This window comes from Ambystoma mexicanum, chromosome 6p (assembly GCF_040938575.1).
Source record: "Ambystoma mexicanum isolate Mex_15411 chromosome 6p, UKY_AmexF1_1, whole genome shotgun sequence".
NCBI classification, from domain to species: domain Eukaryota; kingdom Metazoa; phylum Chordata; class Amphibia; order Caudata; family Ambystomatidae; genus Ambystoma; species Ambystoma mexicanum.
The window spans coordinates 1208148767-1208170289 of NC_090935.1; the positions used below are offsets into that span (position 1 = coordinate 1208148767).

At 48.4% G+C, this 21523-nt stretch overlaps 1 protein-coding gene across 6 annotated transcripts in view; it reads right to left on the reverse strand.

Annotated features, from left to right (window-relative positions):
- Nucleotides 1-21523, reverse strand: part of NTRK2 (neurotrophic receptor tyrosine kinase 2) — a 663657-nt gene that overhangs the window by 449898 nt on the left and 192236 nt on the right. For all 6 annotated transcript variants that reach the window (XM_069625860.1, XM_069625859.1, XM_069625858.1 and 3 more), the window contains one exon: nt 19446-19748. In XM_069625860.1, coding sequence (XP_069481961.1) covers nt 19446-19748 — 303 coding nt within the window. The remainder of the gene's footprint in view (nt 1-19445; nt 19749-21523) is intronic.

Below are 21523 nucleotides of genomic sequence, written 5' to 3' on the forward strand. Positions count from 1 at the left end.
TCTATCATCACTCTTGCCGCCTGCCAGTCAATTAGCCTTTGAACATGGCCTTGGAAATGTTCCTTAATGCCTGATGATAAAAGGGAGTATAAGCATACTTTGTCTCTTGGTTTCGAAGTAGCTCAACTCAGTATCTATTTTCATCCGACCATGTGACTAGAGACCATGTTTTAGAGCTTTTCTGTATTTGAAATACTATTAAATGATAAGCCCCTGACATCTTCAATGTTCTTGTTCCTCACCTCGGACAGGAGTTTGTTCTTTTCACACGTTTTGTAGCTACTGCATGAACATTCAGGCTCACAGTGGTCTTGACTTCCTGGTGCTGGGACAGCCAAGCCTTTCTTGAATTTACCTCCGTCATTAAGTCGTTTTCCAACTGCGCCACACTGAAAAAGCCTTTCTATTCGCTGGGTCCAAGATCTTATAAAGTGTGTTGTGGAAAATCCATATTTCATGCATTCCTATACATATACGTTGGTGCATCACCACAATCTATTCACTCCGTAGCCAGCCTTTAAGAATACTTTGTCTGCTTGCGTTACTGAGTCTGTACAATTGTAAAATGGCTTGCCATTTTCTTCATCATTTCTGAAGGTTGAGCATATTCATCTCGAGCCCGAAATGTTGCTCATCTTTAACACCTCCTGCTTACATCATAATGATTGTTTATGGTCTTCAATCTCTTTTCTGGATGCGTCAGCTCTGCTTCGCATGACGTCACCAATCTCTCTTGCTCATTTTCACACTTCCTCCAGGATGTCATTCAAATGACCATCATATTGTCGTGAGTGCATATATGGTTTCCTCAATGGGTACCTCACTTCCAGGATTCTTTTCGGTATAGGTATTGTCAGTGGCATTGCACGTGGCTCACACTCTGTCTCCCAATGTATAGGCAGCATGAGGGCAGAGCTTTGAGTGGGGGTACTTAGCTCCATCTCTATACTTCTCACTCTGGGCGATTCATTGACCACTCTCCCATCACTCATCACATCTAGACAACCTCGTCTGAAGAAATGCTTCTTAGGGACCCATACATTTATGATTCCTTTCAAGCATCCTGCTGATTTCATATGCTCATCCTTATTCCAGGACATAAACATGCTTTGTCCATTGGGACTGCAGTAAATCCACTTCCCCACATACTTATTGTGGGTCTTCAGAATCAGTTATAGGGTTGTTGTTTCAGTTGAAACATTTTTAAGGTCCCTTTGGGGAATTTGCAAGGTATTTGTTGCCATTTCTCCTTATGCATGTCAATGCCCAGCTCTGTTAATCAGTCTGTTACCCAGTCTCTGGCAAATGTCTTAAAATATGAAATGTTCTCATCTGTGACATGCCTAAAAATATTAGCTTCTGCAAGCTGGTTCACCCTCTTTGAGACAACATTTGCTCCACTTGATGCATCACTGGATCCCAGGTTTTCTGATCTTCCCGCTTTGAATGTCTTTAACACTGGGACAAGACTCAGGCAATTCCAGAGCTCTTGTAAAGGGAGGCCATACTTCCTGCATAGCTATCAGAATGACCACAGTATGCATTACGTCTCTCCAAATCCCTCATCATCTGTATGTGAGCTTCCACCCATTCTTTGCTACAGCAAGGCAAGCCTGTCACGGATCAGTATGCTGGGATTCTCTCAGAACCGTCAATCATCTGTTCTCAGCGGGACACTATCCACTGTTTCTACCCTATTCCTGGATGATCTCTCTCCCATTGTGTAGATTGACTGGTCGAGTTTTGATCGTTGTATACTTTGGAGGAGTCGTGAGTGACTTTATTTTCTCCCCTTCCATTTCCGATTCAAATTTTACCCAGTTGGGACTTTTGTCTCTTATGGGTCCAAGGAGAGGCACAGTTTGCTTCACAGCTCGAGGTTCATGAATGTTTGGAAGGCCAAATCCACTTTTGTGGGTTGGGGTCTGTACTGTTTTGAGAGACTGAGAGGGCTCCTTACTTTTCCATATGATTTTCATCAGCAATTTGTCTATTTCTACAAAATTCTGTAGTGGATATTGTCAATCATATAGAGGAACTTTGGTTAGGTTACTATTTTGATTAGATAAAGGTTATCCCACAGTTCTGAGATGATTGAGGCCCACATTCCCATACCACCTGAGATATCTTTCATAGCTGTATTAAATTTCACCATCTTTCCCATATCATCTTAAATGTTCAGGCCCAAGTGTTTTATTTATGTCTGAGCAATTCAGATTCAAAGGCTGTGTACGAGTTCCATCTTGCATTGCCTCGTGTGAGCCTGTGCAGTCGTTGCCTTCGTTTTCCTGCTCCTCTAGCAGCTTTCCTTCTCTACCTACCTGTGTTTTGATCTGCGGCCAGACCATTCCATCCCTCTCTGCAATGTTGGAATTCATGCCCCGGAGTGTTGCCTCTCGCTCGCAGTGCTTCTCTGTCTGCCTGCTATGGGGCATGCAGTGGGAGGACTGCCGGTGCAGTTGTTCTAGATTACTCGTAGTTGTAGAAATGATTGCATTACACTAAATGGCGTGTTGGTATTCTTTTGCCCTTCTCTGTGTTACCTACCGTTGGCATTCCCCTTGTTGCAATCATTTGTTAACATTATGAAAGTACTTCTGGTGTGTAAACTCCTGGATACTCTCACTTGCCTGAGACTGCCGTGTCTGTCTGCTAAGGGAACAGAGGAAGGCTGCCTTTCGCAAGTTTGCCAGCGTGTTGCCTGGATGTGTTTGTTTAATTGTTGGTGGTGTTTTTCTATGTCCTGCAGAGGGTGCGTAGGTGTATCATTGGGGTGGAAGCTCAGGGTACCTCAGGGTGTTTGATCTTACGTGTGGCTAACTTTGGCCATGTTGTTTCCGACAGTATTCTGGGTCTTGCACGCTCAGCATGGCTTCCTCTGGTTGGTGTGTGCGGCCATCTGGGTGGCGATGTATCTTGGCGGTTGGTTTCTTTCCACTTCTTTTCTTCCTGCCCTCGCTGTGTGCTTGTCCCGTCCATGGGTAGTTGGGTAGTGTTCTTTGAGCGTATCCCTTGCATGGGTGTCTGGTTGATTGTTGCAAGGGTGTCCCTAGAATGAGTGAATATTTGATTGTCACTGGAGTGCCTGCCTGAGCAACGACCACTTTTCATCCCTTTCTGTGTCTGGTTGGTATGAGTGGTGTTAGTCTATAGCATGTATACAACCCCTGAATATGCTGTGATGTCATGAGTACGTATGTTACGCTCACCTGTTCCCACGGGGACGTCGATCTGGACCGGCCTGGTGCCACGTTGAGCCGAGATGACTGACTGGACACCCCCACTTACTTCGTTTGTCGGCTCGTATGAATATCTTTCTGCAAAGGAGAAAGGGAATTAACCTCCCGTAATTCGAGCGTTAACCCACCTTCCACTCCCGTTGTCTGCCCACTGACCACTCCCTCTTGTTCTCACCTGATGGTTTAGAAAGGTGGGCTCTCCATCCTGCATCAAGAGCAGGGGCGCGTAGACGACCAGTTACTTCACTGGCGTGGAGGAATTGGTGAGTTCCAGTATTGACTCTAGGATCCAATAGTTTGTAAGAGTTCAAATGTCTGATCTTCACTCTTTCCGATTCCTTGTAGGTTGCCGACTTAACCACCAAGAAGAGTCCAAAGGGCAGTTGGTGAGAGTCAGGTAAGTCTATAGTGGTTTTCCCCTTAGGGGCCGGGGTACGGTGATGATGCAGAGTTAACTGCGCCGACCCGATATGAGGTGAGTACCCCCTGCGGTAAATCAGGTCAGTCTTTGGGGGGTTGCTTGTAATGTCCAGTGGTTTCCCCTTAGGGGATGGGGTGCGGCGGTAATGCTGAGTTAACTGCGCCGACCCGAGATGAGGTGAGTACCCCCCGTGGTAATCCGGTAAGTCTTTGGGGGTAGTTTGTATTGCCCTTTTGCATTCCCGTGCTCACCTGGCTTTTCTTGTCCCCTTAGATATCGGAGAGCGGTGTGGAAATGCAGAGTCTGCGATGGAGTGAGGAAAAGCTGCACTGGATGGTGAGTGCAGCGCGGCGCTGCGAGGTGCGTGACGATGCGCGTGCGATGACTCCTTCTTCGAGATCGACGGCGCGATGGATCAAGAATTCAGGTAAGGTTTCAAGTTTGAACCTCTTCTCCTTCTTTCTTTTCGTTTCCAGGTGGTCCAGGACTGAAGCGGGCGTGGCTGAAGACTGGAAGATGCTGGAGGCACGGTGAGCGTTATGCTGCTGAAGCACGTGTGGCTGTCCGGGCGTGGTTTAAATAGCTTAGGAAGAAGTCCCAGGTAAGTATTCTTCCACAGCCCCCACCCAAGAAAAAAGTAGTCCCTTAGGTAAAATAGTCCCTCCTAAGCCCCATTTGGCTTGTGGCTTCGTGCAGCATGGTCTGCACCAGGTGAGTATGCAGCATGGTCTGCATTAGGTAAGTTTTCTGTAATGAGCCCGGCGCCCATGGCGCCAGGACTGACTTTATCCTTATGAGCCTGGCGCCATAGGCGCCAGGACTGCACCCAAACAGCCCCTAACTGGGGTTTTTGGGCATGCTTCAAATGGCATGATGCCTGCTTCCGGGGTTGCTGGGCCTGGTCTGGCTTCCCGGGGGCAGGCATCATGACAGTGTAAGCTAGTAGAATGTGTGTATTGTTGGATCCCTGTCGGTTGGAGATTGCCTGGGTGTTGGATCCCGATGGGCCTCCGCTATCTGTACCTCTGAACGTACTAGCATAAAGAGGGCTTACCTGAACCCAGGGTCCCTGACCTCCTTCTTACTGCAAATGTATCTGAGAAGGTTACCATGGTGGGCCTTAACTCATAAGGGCATTGCACAGGAGTGAGATGCCTGAAAATAATTAAGACCAGAAGTGACACGTGTCCCCATGTTCAATACCCAGGAATGGGGAAAGACACCCAGATAGGGGTTAGGAGTAGAAGTCACTGCTAACCAGGCAATGCTGGGATCACCTGTATGTTGCTTCTTAGAATAAAATATGGCCTGTTTTCCTTCCCTTATGTTTGGTGTCAAATTATTAGGTTTCCCCTCACAAGTGGACTGGATAGGGGCTAAACCCACTACGCATCAGAGTGATGCACTTAAGGTCTTCTTTATATTGAGGCAACCTTATTTTATATTGGTTCATTATCAATTAATGCTCTTACCTGAATTGAGAAAGCTGACTGTATGATATGGAAGCATCATCTCTCAGGTAGTTGATTAATAAATACTTGGCTGTATGCAGCTGTGATACGTACTTTGAGATATCTCGAATATATGATTGTAGCATGACAGTGTAGAAGTTTAATGTACTGAAACACTGCATGGAGCTAATTTTTTAGTCTCTTTTAATTTGGTTGCGGGAATCCATTACATGTGCACGTTCACGTCCATGGGTCCCTGGCACCAAAAGTTTGTCATTTGCACAGCAGATATTGACACAGTGGGGGCAGAGGGTGTGAGGGATTCAAAATTCCACACAGGGAGTGTGTGCCTGCCTGGGCTCCTTTGAGGATTGCTTAGGAAATGGAATGATGGAAGATGAACCTCCGAAAATGTGTGGGGCTAATCCGCACACATTTTCTATGCACGCCACACACAGCCTACAGACGCAGTCCTCCCTGTCACATTTATTTGACAGATGACAGTGAGGGGTGCACATAAACATCCAGAGGATAAGGGCAACACCTTCCTCCTCCCGTGGCTAGCCTAATTAAATATCAAAGGCTCCATGGATCTTCCCTGTTCTATTGTCTAAGTAATGTGTGGTGGCGGCGCATACTGATGAGAGTTAATTGAAGCAGTCCTGCGAATAGGCCTGGTCACAGAACATAATAATGGGCAGGAAATCGAACACCTCTTTGATATGAAATGTGTCACCTTGAAGCTAGCTCCTAACCCTCTGCAAGATGGGCAGTGAATGCCATGTCTGGGACAACTGTTTACAGTAAGAAAACTCCCTTTCAGAGGGATGAAGTATGTGATTTGAGAGAGACAGAAGTCTGTTCTCACCACAAACTTCAAGCGAGGCCTGCACCTTGATCAAGAATCACAGAGGGCTAAGTTCACCAGAGAGACAGTTTTGATCAACAGACAGGAAGATGGGTGGAAATTAGGAATACATGTTGTCATCTCATACCTTTCCTGTTGCAAAGCACTTTGGTCCTGACCTCATGCATAACAGAAGATTGTTGGTGGGGACCCCGGATTGGTACCTTAAGGTAGTCTTAGCCTGCACCAATCACTGGGGTCCATTTGGCTTTAAAAGAGGGCTGAGCCCCTCACTTACCAGATCATCCTACCTCTTCCAAAGGAGTAAGACGAAGGACTCATTTAGACCATGGCCGAAGGTACAATTTGCCTTACAGCTTCTGCCAGTGAAGAACGGCCAGGATTACCAAGAGGGAAGCACGATCCCTCCCCTAAACATCTCCCAGGGAACAGAGGGAGATACCGGACTCAGAGGACCCGTCCAGCAGCTTCAAAACTGGTACCCAGCCAGCACACAGCATGCCCTGCTACTTTCCTCCAGATGGGAAGCACCAGCGAGTCTCTGGACAAAGGACAAGGCTGTTGTCTGCAAGCGCTCTCCTCAGCTTTGGGCTGTCCACCTTGAAAGGATGCCACGAGCCCTGTGAAGAAGCCAGGAGGAGTGGCACACAAGCATCAACCAGCGTCCATCTTTTAAGGACATTTTCGAGGCAGTCGTGCCCTTGAACAGCGACCGGCTGCACCACTGATAGCAGTCACTAAAGGAGTCTGAGATGCCTCGACCACCATTCTAGATCCACCAACCAGAACAGAGACAATCATTCTTGACCCCGAGCCTCTGTGTAGGCCAGCCTGCAGCCATCAATCCGGCCTTGCTTGCCAACTGCCTGCCGCCTGATACCTGCAGCTGTCTCCCATCTTGAACTCTGTCACAGAAGCTGCAAAGCATCCTGTAACTGACTTGACGCTGTTGAGCATCAAGATAATCTCAAGCACCAGGTTCATTGTGGTTCTGTCCCCCTGGTCCTTCTCCGAAGGCCCCTTTAGACATTTACAACCCCTCGCTCACTTGGCGCTGAAACCAAATAACCTTTAAGAGTTAAGACTGAATGCTTTACCGACAACCCTCTGTTGTTGTAATAATAAAGTATATATTTGTATACAACCTTAACTGGACAGCCCCTTTTATCATTGGGTAATAATTGTATGTTCGCTGTGTTGCAACTAACCACCAACCCATGACCTTGCGGAGATATGCCTGCCATTACATCCATGTTACCAAAATTGGACTAGGAGGTTTATAATTGACTTGTGTTCCAATCTGTTCGGATCGCTTCTGGTGTACTAGAGGTGTGGGGCGATTGATGGTTTAGAAACCAATATTCATCCCTGCACCACTGGTGCCCGGAAGGTGATTCGTCACAGCGGGGTACTTGAATTGTTTCACAAATAAAAGTTTCAAAATGTGTACAAGCATGTGTGCTTCCCTTTGCCCTCCCATTTTGCACTCTGCCATGAAAATTGAGTAAACACTGTGGGCCTCATTATGACCCTGGCAGTAAGTATCGGTCATTACTGGCATGGCGCAATTACCGTGTCCGTGCTGGCAAGAGACCGCTAAAAGCGTCGCATTACGAGTTTGCGGGCACGAGCATTGCGCAATGCCGTTAATGAAATCACTGCCATGCCGCTAAAGGGCTAAAAATCCCACTTACCGTCATTGTATGCAGTGCAAATAGCACCTCCGGCATCCTAGCTATCGGCATTAGCGGTCACCGCTAATAGCGGGAACCGCTATTAGCGGTGACCGTAAATAAGCAGATCCGGAAGTAGCGTTATCGCACAGGAACGGGAAAGAGCACGGCGGCCATCTTTAAAAACACAATCCATTGCCATCCTCTGTAACCAGGAGACATCTGACCCCCAGAACTCCCACACACCTCAACCACCACCCTCTGATATCAGGATGCCAAAAGTTGTTAAGAAAAGCGGAGATCGGCTGCGCCAGGAGCGCTTCTCAAGACAGGAGCTGACCATGTTGGCAGAAATCCTCCAGGAACATGCAGATGTCATGTTTGCAACAGAGATGATCCCCCGACCGGCGCTGCTGCGGAAAAAGCAGATTTGGGCCATGGTCTCCCAGAGGGTCAGTGCTGTCGGCACAACACCCCGCACCCCAAAACAATGCCGCAAGCGGTGGGACGACCTACGTCGCCGTGTGAGGAGCATACTGGCGGCAAACAGGAATCTTGGGATGGCGACAGGTGGAGGTGCTGAGTCGCCCCTAAAACTCCAGCTATGGGAGTAGATGTGTGCCTCCACCATAGGCACGGAGTCCATAGAGGGAGCAGGGGACATGGAGAGAGGAGCCCCGTCATCAGCCGATGCAGGTAGGTGTCTCAAGTCTAACTATGCCAATACCACCACGATGATGTCCAGATGAATGGGAAGTGCAATGATGCATACCAGGGTCCACCAGACACATTAGCACAAGAGGCAGTGCAGAGCATCACCTTGTCCACATGCATAATGCACCCCATTTCTGTAGCTACCCACATGCCTCCATGCATCACCCACCCAAGAGTGAGACAACCTGTATGTCACTCCCTCACAAACCCTCTCCCTCCTTTGGTCCCCCACAGGCACACAATCAGACAGCGCCGATGACGACACTGGTGCCACCCCAGCTAAGAAGGCCAGGGCCGAAGAGGGACAACACCGGCCCTCCACTTTAAGGGGCATAAGGAAACCCCTAAGACAGGAAATGGCCAAGAGCACACCACAGGCCACAGCACCAATGTGCTCCACGTCCACACCTTTGGCACCAACAACAGCCAGCATCAGCCAAGTGTTGGCCGCCGAAGGAACTGCATCGGCTGCAAGCAGCACCATTGGTGAAACAGCTGCCACAGCAGCAATCTCGGATGACGAGGAAGGGGATGTGCTGCATGTTGACACTTCCACCAATGGCCCCCTGCATTCCCCCCACCTGTCCCCATGCAGCCTGCCCAACAACAGCATACACGGGCTATCTGAGGCAAACTCGTGGCCGGCTACTCCCAGCCCAACCACACCTGTGCAGGAGGAAAACAGTATTTTGTACACCCCTCAACCATCAACCACAGCCCAAAACACCCAAGAGGGGATGCAGGACATTATAAGGCACCAACAACAACTCACTGGCCTGTTGACACAGCATATCACAGAATGTTGTAGCGCTAGGGAGGATATGCCTGATTGTGCTGCTTCCCTGAGGTCAGCTATTGAGTCCAGTTCAAAGGACATATGCGCTGAACTTGCCGCAGTGCGGCACATACTGTCTGACTTGGTGCAAGCAATGCGGGACATGCGTCCATCCGAGCAACCGAGTACATCCTCAGCTGCCAGTTCCACCAGGACCAGCCCCGTGCACAGGTCGGGCAGGACCCTGCGGCGATCAGACAGGGGTGCACCTGGTGATGGGAGAGGGGGATGCCAGTAGGCATAGCCTTGTGTACTGGTGCCACGTGTTCCACTGGTGCACAGTACTGCACACCATGTGTTGGGGAGTAGAGGGGGAGGGGGGAGTGGGTGTGTTGGGGAGTAGAGGGGGGAGAGGGGAGTGGGTGTGTTGGGGAGTAGAGGGGGGAGAGGGGAGTGGGTGTGTTGGGGAGTAGAGGGTGGAGGGGGTAGTGGGTGTGTGGGGTGGTGGGCCTGTTCACTTTGTTTTGCCTATTCAATACACTTTTTGGTTAATCAGAAATCACATGTGTGGACATTGCTTATTGCGTAAGTGTGCTTAATTGGTTAACATTCTACAGTGTCCATATCCCGGACACACCCTGTGCCCCGAGTGCCATCTCCATGTAACCCCCCCCCCGTCCATGTCTGCTAGAAACATTGGTTGATCAGAGTCTGATGCATGGCATGTCCCTCCTGTGCATTGTTACGTCCCTGAGGTGCTGCCCCATCCCCAACCTCCTCATCCTCATTGTCAGGTGATTGCAGTTCAGCGTCAGTGGGCAGGGGCAAAGTCCATCAGATGCACTTATTGTGTAGCATGACACATGCCATGACTTTCTTGGCCACCTCCTGATGCCCGTACAGGAGTGCCCCACCAGACCTGCTGAGGCAGTGAAAACCTGCCTTCAAAAGGCCAAATGTCTGCTCAATCACCACAAGGGTACGTGTATGTGCACGATTGTAGTCCTTTCGTGCATGTTCTGCGGGTTACAGACTGTGGTAAGGAGCCACCTCTTCAAGAGATAGCGTGCATCATCTGCATGTGGCCAACGATGTATGAGTAAGTTACCACATCATAATTGACCTCATTGAGGGACGACATAGCATGCATGTATTTCTTATGTTCAAGCCCATTTCCATGCATGGATGGAGACACACGATGTGACTGGTATGTGTGTATTTCTCTTATGGACTGGTTTGCATGCCATCTACTAGTCGGCGCAGGGGGGTCAAGTTCTTTGTGAGTGCCCATGCACTGTGTTAGTCCACAGTGGTTGTTTCTGTGATGTTGAAGATGTCCGGTGATTTGTATGCTTTCATCCTGGCACCGTTGATGTCAGCCTCATGATGATCTCACTACGCACAACAAAAGGTGTCATACAATTCAGTTGGGCCTCTGTGTCAGTGTAGTGGTGTATTGATGTTTTTGACCCTTATGTGACTCCTTTGTACGCAGTAATGGTGGACTGTCCTTTCAGTTGATGGTTTTTGGTGCTGTGTATTGGCCATAGTCATTGCTTGTACCTGCATTTTGATGAGGGGGATGCAATCTGATTTGGTACAGTACACATGCAGATGGCTGTGGAATGGTTGACACAGTTTCATTTACATGGTAGGGCTGCTTGCATCTTGCATTTTGTGGTCATGTATCATGTCCCCAATGGTAATGATGGTGTCCCGGTCCAGACGGTACAGGGTGTGGATCCGCTCAGTGGTTAGGTTGAATGGACTGGCTCTGATGCGTGGGATTGGGGGCTGCCTGCGTGGTGCCACTGCTGTGCTGGTAGGGCATGCTGGCCCTGTCTTGCCCTCCTTCTCCTCCTGCACCTCCTCTGTTCTGCCTGTTGTTGTTGTTCTTGCTGTTGTTGTTGCACTTCCACTGCAATCAGGTCCTCCAGCCCAGCATTGCTATTAGTATTGGGGTCATTGTGGAGTGTGACTGGGTGTGGGAAGGGGTGTGGTGTGCTCCTTATGTGCTTGGCCAGTCTGTATGGCCTCCACCTGTGCAGATTGTGTGCACATGTGGCAGTTGGGAACACTGCACATGGCCGTTTACAGTTGGTCCGCGGGGGCGGTATTAGCACCATGGCGGTAAGGTACTTTACGCCCTTCACAATGGCATTAATTGTATGTCCGCCCGACTCGTGATGTTCCCCACTTTGCGCCATGCCGGTATTTACGGCATGGGAGGTCGCGTGCCCGCGCCCTTGGCGCTTTTAGTGGCACCATTAATTACGGTGCCGTAAATAGCGCATTGTTCAGTTATAATCGGCCGGAGCGGTAAACGATGCCGGTAATCTTTTACCGGCATCGTTTGCCACTTAACGCCAGGGTCATAATGAGGCCCTGTATGCCATGTACGCACACTGGACAGCATTTACAATAGATCCCTATGGAGTCTGTCTGCTTTTTGCTGGTGCAAAATACCAGTAAACTCCAAAGGCCTCCCCAGCATTTGCGCTAGAATGAAAATCCATCCCAGTGCAAATGCAGGAGTATTTGTCTGGCAGAAAGGAAGGTAGTTGTGGAAATGTAAGTTATGTGTCGCCCCTCTTCTCCACTATACAAATCAATGAAAATGGGGCACACAGTAAAGAAAATGCGTAGAAGTTGTACCCAAGGCTTTTATGCATTTTTTAACAGGACGCCAAGCTCAAAATGCAGTGTCATAAGTCCCCATGAATTGCCTATATTTTAGCTATTTTGATTTCGACACACTGGGGGGAGTGCAGTACTTGAATTGTTTCACAAATAAAAGTTTTTAAATGTGTTGATCGATAAAGCCAGGGAAGTTTGGATGCATCACATTGCATATGTACAAGATTTTACAATTGGGATTGAATCACTTGTCTCGGTCATTATTGAAAACACCCGTCACACAAATCAGACATATGTGTTGTTTTCGACGTGGGCACTGCAGGATTTCGGATGCGTTTTATGCCCTCACACTTCAGTGCTCGGTTGTGGAGGGACAGGCTCTATTCAGGAAATGAACTCTCATTACGTGGCAAGAAGTAGTGGTGAAGTGGCATCACTCCATTGCTGGTACTTCGCCGCCACATTACGACACCTTCATACTACAACTTCTGGCAGTGAGTTGGAAGGTCTAGGTCCACCAAAAAGCTGGAGATTAATCACCCATCTCACTGCCAAAAATCCTCAGATTTAACACGTGGAATTACCATTTGGGGAAAATCTGAAATATGGCTGCATCAAATCAGAAGATGTACCACTAATTTACCACCTAACTCATAATGAGGCCCGAAGTTTCGTCATAATCTCTTGATAGAAATTATTTTGATAGCTTCTATTATACATATGAAGTAAACGTGCTAATGGCACATCATTTCGAACGATTGAAGCAGTAGTGCCGGCTTCAAGGATTATTTGCAATTTTTGCTTTTACTTATCCAATGTGTAGAGTTTAAGATGGACAGGACTTTAAAACAGGACCAGGTGCCGCGTGCGCGCTGATCAGTTGAGATGAACACCGCTACCCTGCAGCCTCCTCATAAACAATGGTAAAAGTGAACCGAACAAAGTAGTGGAACTGTGGTCTCAGAAGGGGCAAGGGTAGGCTGAAACATAGCGCAAAATATGACACGGTGTTGCAGCCGGGGGCATTGCAATAGTCTAAGTGACTAGTAACTAAGGCTCTCATTAGAACTTTACACTTGCACAGGGACATGAATGGACAAATCCTCTATATAGATTGGTGAATATGGTCGTAAAAAGCAGAGTAATGGTGAACAGATAAAAATAAAAGTAGTGGAACAGCACTCCCGACCGTTCCCGCTCACTTCGATCACTGCTCATAAGGTGTGACTGGGTGGAGCGCCCAGGCCTCAAGAGAGGCGATCAGGAGAGGGTGCCCCTGTGTGAGGGGTTCAAGCAGCATGTCATGAGTGCTGAAGGAAGAAAGCCAGGACAGGCAGGTCCACATATCGATCTACGGTGAAGGAAGAAAGCCAAAGTGACCGGCTAGCTTGCCCTTCTGCGGTGAGTTCTGAAATCGCCTCCTTGCACCATTCCTCATCCCAAATGAAGACAAACGGCATGACAGGAAGCACATCTGTTTCTCAGCTTCACACTCTCCATCTTTCCTGCTGCCAATCCCCCTGGCTCTCCGGCCCCAACTTTTCTGAACATGGTAATTGATTATTAAGTGCTTTTTGATCCCTGTGCGGTGTTGGACCAGCTATGAACCTTTGGGAAAGAATTAGACGCAATCTTGTACACAGCCTTTCAGCCCTCGGGGCAGTGGAGGCGGGGAGAGCCCTGGGCCCCCACAATGCGGCATTTACATCTCAAGCTTCGATTTTCTCATTTGAAGCAAGAATCTAAACAAAATAGCTATTTTCTGATCCTAAGCAACGTCCAAAGCAGAATATTTTATGTTAAGTATTTGGTATAGTCTGGCCCTATGTAAAATGAGCAGAGGAGCTCTTTAGGGCAGTGGTCTTCAAACCGTGGGGTTGGCCCAAAGGAAGGCCAAGGGGGGTGCGAGGCTCTTCAAAAAAGGAGGACGGTGACTGATTTCAATAGAATATATACGCAGATATGGCATCTCAGGGGGACCAGCAACTCCATTTTTACTAAAGGGGGGGCTCGATCATATTTTAACTCAAGGGGGCTCAGCATCAAAAAGTGTGAATAACACTGCGTTAGAGGCAGCATGTACTGTCGACAGAGCATCACACTCATGCTCTGTTGCACAGACAACAGTGAGAGATGTGGGGCCCAGATTAGAGCAAATTGCAAAGCCCAGCACGGGCTGGAGAAGGGGCACAACCATGGAATTGGACAATACTTCATGACACGCTGTAGTAGAGCTGGGATTTATATCGTAACAATTTGGGTGAGTAGCGATAAAGTTACTTACTCATATTGACACGATTGCTGGCAAAGTGCAGAAGATGGGAAGTCTCGGGAGGATAGCTCAGGGGCAACATGCTCGCCTTGGAAGCAAGATGACACGGAGCACCACAGGTTCGATCCCCGGGTCCGCGCTTACAAACCTCTGGATATTAAGTGCATTATAAATAACCTATCATATCATATCCCTGCTCTCAATGTGCAAAGGCAGTAATACGGCCACTAGACCAATTTGGCCACGAGACCACAACAGCACAGTGTAGTTCAACGTGAAGAATCCCAGAGTGCATGCCAGTGAAAAACCTCTGGTGTCAATTCTCGGAAGATTTCTCCAGATTTACAATGGCCAACACTCAGCCAATGGCAGACATATTTGCATAAGATGTTGTTAAGATGTTGTTATCTTAACAACATCTTAATACCACTTGTAACATCTTAACATAAGATGTTACAAGTGGTATAATTGTAGAATATTTACCACACACATCTTTCAATGCAGAATATTCATCACTAGGAAATTCAGCCACAATGTATAATATAATTTCATGTAATTAAAAGTTACAGACAGTGTGGGAAAGGGGGTACCTTTTTTGAGTTGGTGGGATGGGGTTCAGGGCTAAAGAGGGATCTGGTGTGCCCCCCCTGCCTTTGTCCACTGCTTTGAATTTAAAAATGGTGAAAATGTAAAAATTCAATAGTTGAGTACAAAAAAATCAGAAGAAAAAACACATGGACTTACTGATAATCGAGAGCGTAAAAAGAAAAATTACGGGGAGAGTGAGAGAGAAGGTGGTGAGCATGGGGCAATAGGAGGGGAGGGAAGTTCGGTCCAGAGTGACCGGCCTACAGGCGGGTACAAACAAGCGCATTCATTCTAAATGCAGATGATCAAATGTTGGTGCAGACTTCAGGGAAAAGAATGGTATTACCAGCCTTCAGTAATATGAAATCACATCAGGCTAAAGTCATGCAAGGTTTCAACAATAAAAGATCGTATTCCAAGCAATCAGTGCTGCACAAGTGCTGCTCAGAGCGTGGAGTTCCCCTGAAGGGCACAGCCACCGATACTGCCCCTCTTCTAGTGCGCAACTGGGCTCCAAGACATTAGGGTGGATTTACAGTGCCAGAGGTCTCAAGGCGCAAGACTGCAAGTGGTCATTGTGTGGCAGATTAGACCCCAGCGTCCCTTTTTTTATGCTTGTTTCATCACAAATCCAGATAGGCTGTGTTGCCGTTTCTTGCCAAGGTGGATTTTCGAGCCTATTCTCTCATCTCATATTCCTGTATACTTTCAATGTTTTCTTTTCTCTTCTCTGCCTGAGCATGACAAGGGAGGAAAAGGCAGAGGGAGGACAAAATAAACGATCTTACTAGGTCTTGTGTCATTCAGATCGTGCAGGTGCGATATGCAAAAGTGCAGGGGGTGCCGGAGGGGGGAAGTGCAGTCAGGGCAGCGCGACTCTGGGTAAATGCAGTCAGGGCAGCGCGACTCTCAGTAAGCGCAAGGAGGCAGGGGACTGCAGGGTTCCAGATACAGCCCCTAAGTGCACGGTAGGCCCAGAGACAGTGCAGGAGCTACTGGTCATGGAGGAGCCTAGTACCAATGAAACTCTGAGGGTAGCCTGGCAACCATCAACGCAGCCGACAGGTTGGTCAGCAGGGGAGAGAGAGAGAAAGCAGAAGTGAAAAGGGAGATCTTGAGCTGCTTCCAGAACCTCAGGTGGTCCGGCTCGAGTTTGAGAGTGGGAGGGAGGCCATTTCAGAGGGAGGCACCTGTAGAGGAGAAATATCTACCCCCCACTCTCTTCCTGGAGAAGCATCTGACCCTCAGAGGGTTGGAGGTGGCTGAGCGATGGGCTCGAGAAGGAAGGTGTTTAGGAAGAGAGAGTTGGTTGTAGTGCAGGCCCCGGCCCCAGAAAGACTTGTGGACGATGCAGAGGATCTTGAACTTGATCCTTGTAGCCACCGGGAGCAAGTGAAGAGATGTCAGGGCTGGTGAGATATGGTCCCTGGGCTTGAGGCCAATGGCAAGTCTCGCAGTCCTGTTCTGGATTAGTTGCAGAGGGCGGAGAGTAGAGAAAGGCAGACAGAGAAAGAGGCTGTTGCAGTAGTCCAGCCTAGAGAGAATCAGGGCTCCTGAGACAATGAGCTTCTGGGGGAAAGTGAGAAAAGTAAGAATACCTCTGAGGAGGTGCAGCTGGTAGTGGGCCTTCTTGGCAAGGTCTGTGATGTGAGGAGAGAAGGATAGAGTGGAGTCGAAGATGACACTGGGGTTGTTAGCCTCCCAGGAAGGTGAAGGAAGAGGGCTCGAGAAGGGCAGCCAGAGGAGAGAGGGAACGTGGGAGTAGGGGTCCCAGAGAGAATGATCTCAGTCTTACTGGCATTAAGGCAGAGATACTTGGAGGCACACCACTCCTGAATCATGGATATACAGTAAGGAATGAGCAAGAGAGAAGTGGAGGATGAGGAGTGTCATCCGCATAATACTGAAAGTTAGAGGAGAAGGTAGAGATAAGGTGCGCCAAAGGGGCCAACTAGACATTGAAGAGCCAGGGTGAGAGGTTAAAGCCTTGGGGAACACCACAAGTGGAGAGAGAGGTGGTGGAGAGAAAGGACCCAAGTTGAACCTGAGCAGGTCGGTCCAGAAGGAAGGAGGTCAACCAAGCCAGGGCCTGATCCATGAAACCCAGACGAGTGATCAGGATGGCATAATTGCCCATGTCAAAAACAGAGGAAAGATACAGAAGGAGGAGGTTAGAAGGAAGTCTAAGGAAGTCTAGAATTGAGATTAGTGAGCAGATCTACAAAGGTGTTGAGGAGAGCAGTTTCCATGCCTCTGGCTGCTCTGAAGCCAGACTGACCATCATGGAGCTAACCTGCAGATTCAGTGTGGAGAGTATGCTAGGAGATGGCCAGCTTTTCCAGAAGTTTGCCCAGGAAAGATAGAGATCGGGTGGCAGTTTGCCAGACAGGGAGGATGGGCAGAAGGCATTTTCAAGTGGGGGTGCACAAGAGAGTGCTTGATGGGAGAGGGGAAAGTTCCATTGGCAAAATACAACATCGGGGGTGGTCGGAGAGAAAGAGGGGATAGGAGGAGGAGAGGGAGAGGTGGCTAGAGGGCGGCCAAGGGAGAAAGAGGGAGAGGAAGAGGAGAGAGAGGACAGGATGTTGTGAGTTTTAGTGGTGAACTGTGAAGCCAGAGCCGTACAGAGAGCCTGGGAGGGAACAGGAGAGGTGGAGACTGCAGAAGGATTGGCCAGCTTCTTGCAGATTTTAAAGAATTCTGCCATGCTGTTAGAAGCCGCAGAGATGCAGGCTTGGATGTGGGCTCTCTTCTTGGACAGGACAGAGAGTGTGTTTTGCCTTTGGAGCAGGCGGTAGGCCAGTTTGTCACAGGATGCACCTATTGCCCTCCACTTCCTCTCAGCCACTCAACACTTGCATTTCAGGGTGGTGAGATCGGAGTCATACCAAGAGTGCACTTGGAGGTAGGCTTCAGACACATTCTCATGACAGGGGCAAGGACATCCAGAGTGTTGCAGATATAAAGATGCAGGTTAGCGAGGGCTGTGTCAGAGTGTGAGTCAGCCGCAGGTGTCGGAGGAGCAGAGAAAGTAGCAGCAAAAACCTCCACTGACACACGTTGCATGGGCCGGATGAACGAGAAGGTAGGTGGCAGTGGAGGGGTCAGCTTCACCTGGGGGACAGAAATCTGCAGGTGAGAGGAAAGCAGAAAGTGGACCAGAAGGTAGAATGGAAAGAGAGAGAGTGTTGCAGAGGTTGTGGAAGAGCCCCAAGGAGGGATTAAAGGCAGTCATATGGATGTTGAGGTGTCCGAGGAGGAGAGATTGAGAGGTAGAGGCCAAGAGAGAAGGGGAGAGGTCAGCCCACTCTGAGAGGAAGAGGGCGACCTGCAAGAGTTTGCAAGTCTACAAAGCCATCTCTGGGTCAACTCAGTTCTGAGAATGTCTTCATAATTCTCACTGTGATACTGTCATTCAATTCTTTCTTCCAAGTTGGCTCGTCTTATAGGACTTCCTCCAATCACTCTCGAGGGAGGAGTCCACATGCCAGGTGCCCCAGCAGAAGCAATCGCACTCATTGCAAATGTGGCGGAGGGAGCAGGCTGGCCGCTGCTGCACAGGATAGGGAATATTATTGAGAGTGTCTTGCAACTCCTAGCACCTATGTGATTAGGGACCTGATTCATGGAACGTTTAGAGCGGAGCAAAGTGACTTTGCACTGCAAATAAACACTTTCCAATGGGCCTAACTTACAGAGCGGGACAAAGTGTATTTTTGCAGAGCAAAGTGACTGCACTGCCAAAGTACTCTTTGCACCGCGCTAAATGGGCCTAATTCACACATAAAACACTATGCGCCTCATTAGGAGTTTGGAGGCAGCCATGCCCTTAATAAGGCTGGCTCTAAACTCGGGTCCGGTCCGTGGTCCCTGAATGGGGAAATACTGGGCCATTCCGACTTTGGAGGGCCCGGTATTTCCCCATTCAGGGAACCCGGACCATCCCCATTCCCATTTGAGCCCCCATAGGGCTCAAATGGAAATGGGAAGCATGCTAACAATGGGCCCGTTACTGACGGGCCTGTTGTTAGCATGCTGGCCCCCTCGCGGGACCTGCTAAGGACGTCTGGTAAAACCAGGGACCTCGTAATAGGGTGGAATGGGTTTAACGGCACCAGCACCTTTACCGGCGCCGTTAAACCCATTCCACCAGGGTCATAATGAGGCCCTAAGAAGCGCAGACCTAGTGCCTTTTGGGGAATTAGGCCCATTTAGCCAGGTGGAACATGTTTATTTGCAGTGCAAAGTCACTTTCCTCCTCCGCTATAAACGCTCCACCAATTAGCCCCTAAGTCTGTTGATTGGTTGTAAAGATAGCTCTTATAAGCTCTCAGACATGTTTTTTGCTTTGGCACCTCATGCTGGAACGTTTCACACATGTTGCCGTGTTTCATATTTAAACTTTGCTATTTTTATTACCCATATAATTAACAAAGGTACTCCTCATACTCTATCCTGGTGTTTGCAAGGGGAAAGAGAGGCCCAGAACATGTATGCCAAAAAGATGATGGACTCTGTTGGGACATTCTCCAAGTGGGTGTGTTTACTTGAACCCATAATAATGCGATGTCAGTCAGGTGGGTCTAGGGGGAACCTCAGAGTACCCTGGAACCACCCCTTACATGGCACGCACATCTATCGCCATTAGGGGAGCCCCCTCTGTTTGATACATTCAATTGATGGGTCTATTAGGGCACTGTAAAGGCATGTCTACGTGGCAGCAGCACTAACCCACTTGTGGTCGCAGTCATCAGCAGCAGCCTCCCCATTCGTAATCCCATGCAGAATAAGCGCAAGCGACACTCACCCGTATCAGGAATCTTCATGAACTCTGCATGGATGTGACGCTCGTCGACCCCGTAGTCATTCTGCGCCCGCAGTGTGTACAGGCCATTATTGACGTGGGTGGGGCTGTCCAATTGGAGGCAGCCGTGGTGCTCACTCTTGTTGCTGGTCTCATGGATTTTACTCCAGATGAACTGAGTGTAATTCAGGAGCTCTCCTTCGTAGAACCACTGTAGCGTAGGGGCAGGGTTACCCCGGACGCTGAATGGAATGCACCAATGGTGGTCCAGAGCCGGGATGTCCAAGAATGTGATCACCGGGGCAACTACATTTAACAACAAAAAAGAGATCATTCAATCAGATTTTCTCAATATTATTTTTCCACACACACTTCTTCAGGTTCTTCAAATGTGGAGGAACAATTATGACCGCAGGTTGTAAGGCCTTAGAAAGGGAATTCTCAAAAAACATTCACTACCCCACACACATCGCCCATTCAACATGGAACCTAATATTTTATTTTCTAAGTTCCTGGGTGGATATCATTTGTTGGGCTGATTCAAGTCGATCTAGGTCACCCAAACTAAACCACACCCACCTGTCGATTACTGCTAATCATTTGGTGCCTTTTTGTTTTGGTGCTCTTTTTGGCTTACTTAAGCAGCCTTCTAGCCTCTTTTCATTTGCAGTTGGTGAGTTGGTGCAAGTGGATCAAGGTTACGTGACCTAAGCCCAAACCAACCTACTTAGCCCTGCCCTCCTTTCTTAACTGTTAGATGCCAGGGCACTGCGAAAGAAAAACAACGAAACAGAAGATTCCTGTTTGGTCCTGTTAGGGTCTGGAAAGCCCAGGACCAGTTACTCTGCATAGTGCATACCAGGTAGACATCACCCTGTGTTTTCTCTAAAACCCATTCTCATGTTCTCCTGGGATCATACAGCCAAACGCCTAAAGCAGTGCACGATAGTTACTCTGGCGTACTTCGTCAATATCCCATGTTCACGCCTACTATTCGCTTCTGTCCGGTTTTCATGGGACACACCTACTCTGGGTTTGCACACACCCCAGCATCGCTGACATCATGACAAACAACGATCTTGATGCCCTTTCGATGATCAAAATGTGATTTACACCTTCGTCCCTTACATCTTCAATATCCTCCAACCCCAAGGCTAGAGCCTTCATCATACCGACTGGTGAGGAAAAATTGGAGGTGGGGTGGCAGTCATCCAGATCGACTGGCCTTGCACGCTAATGCCTATCCCATCACACTGCTTCTTCAAATCCCTCTCATGTCAGTTCTCCATAACAAGCAACAACTTAATTATATCCCATCTTACGTACAAGCCCCCAAGTGTGTTGTTACTTCATTGATGATCCTTCCAACTTTATCTTCTCTGTAAAAATCCCTGCACTAATAACGTCTTCATCATACACTCTAGTGTCCCAACAAACAAAACACCTATGTCACTCCATTTTCTCTCTGACCAACTTCATGCAGCGTCAACAGATCGTATTCACCCCCACATCTATTTGTATTTGTATTTATCTGATTTTTATATAGCACTTTACACCAAAGCGCTGTACATGAGAACAACACGGAACAATAAAATGCAAATGAAACCGAAAACACAGAGGAAATCTGCATTTACAGTAACCTTGCTAACCAGAAGAAAGAAGATAAGATCTCAAAGAGACTCGGAAAGAAGAATAGAGACAAATAGAACAAAGAGAAAGAGGGAGGGCATTCCAGGTTAGCAGGGAAAGGAGAGAAAATGAGCAGAAACGAGACTGAGCGCAGGGAGGAGGAGGAACAGCAAGAAGGGAATGGGAAGAGTAGCAGAGTTAACGCGAAGGAATACACAGTGAAATAAGAGAAGAGCGGTATGCAGGTGCGAGGCCATGGAGAGATTTAAAAACTAAGCACAGAAAATTCAATTTTAGACGATGATGGAAAGAAAGCCATCCTAGATCAGAGTTGGAGGAAGAATTACAGTCATGAGGAGCTAGGAGAAATAGGACACGAATAGAGGCCTTGAATACAGATTTCAGAGGGGCAAGCTGAGGTATGGGAAGCCTAAAGTGGGTAGAAGAACAGT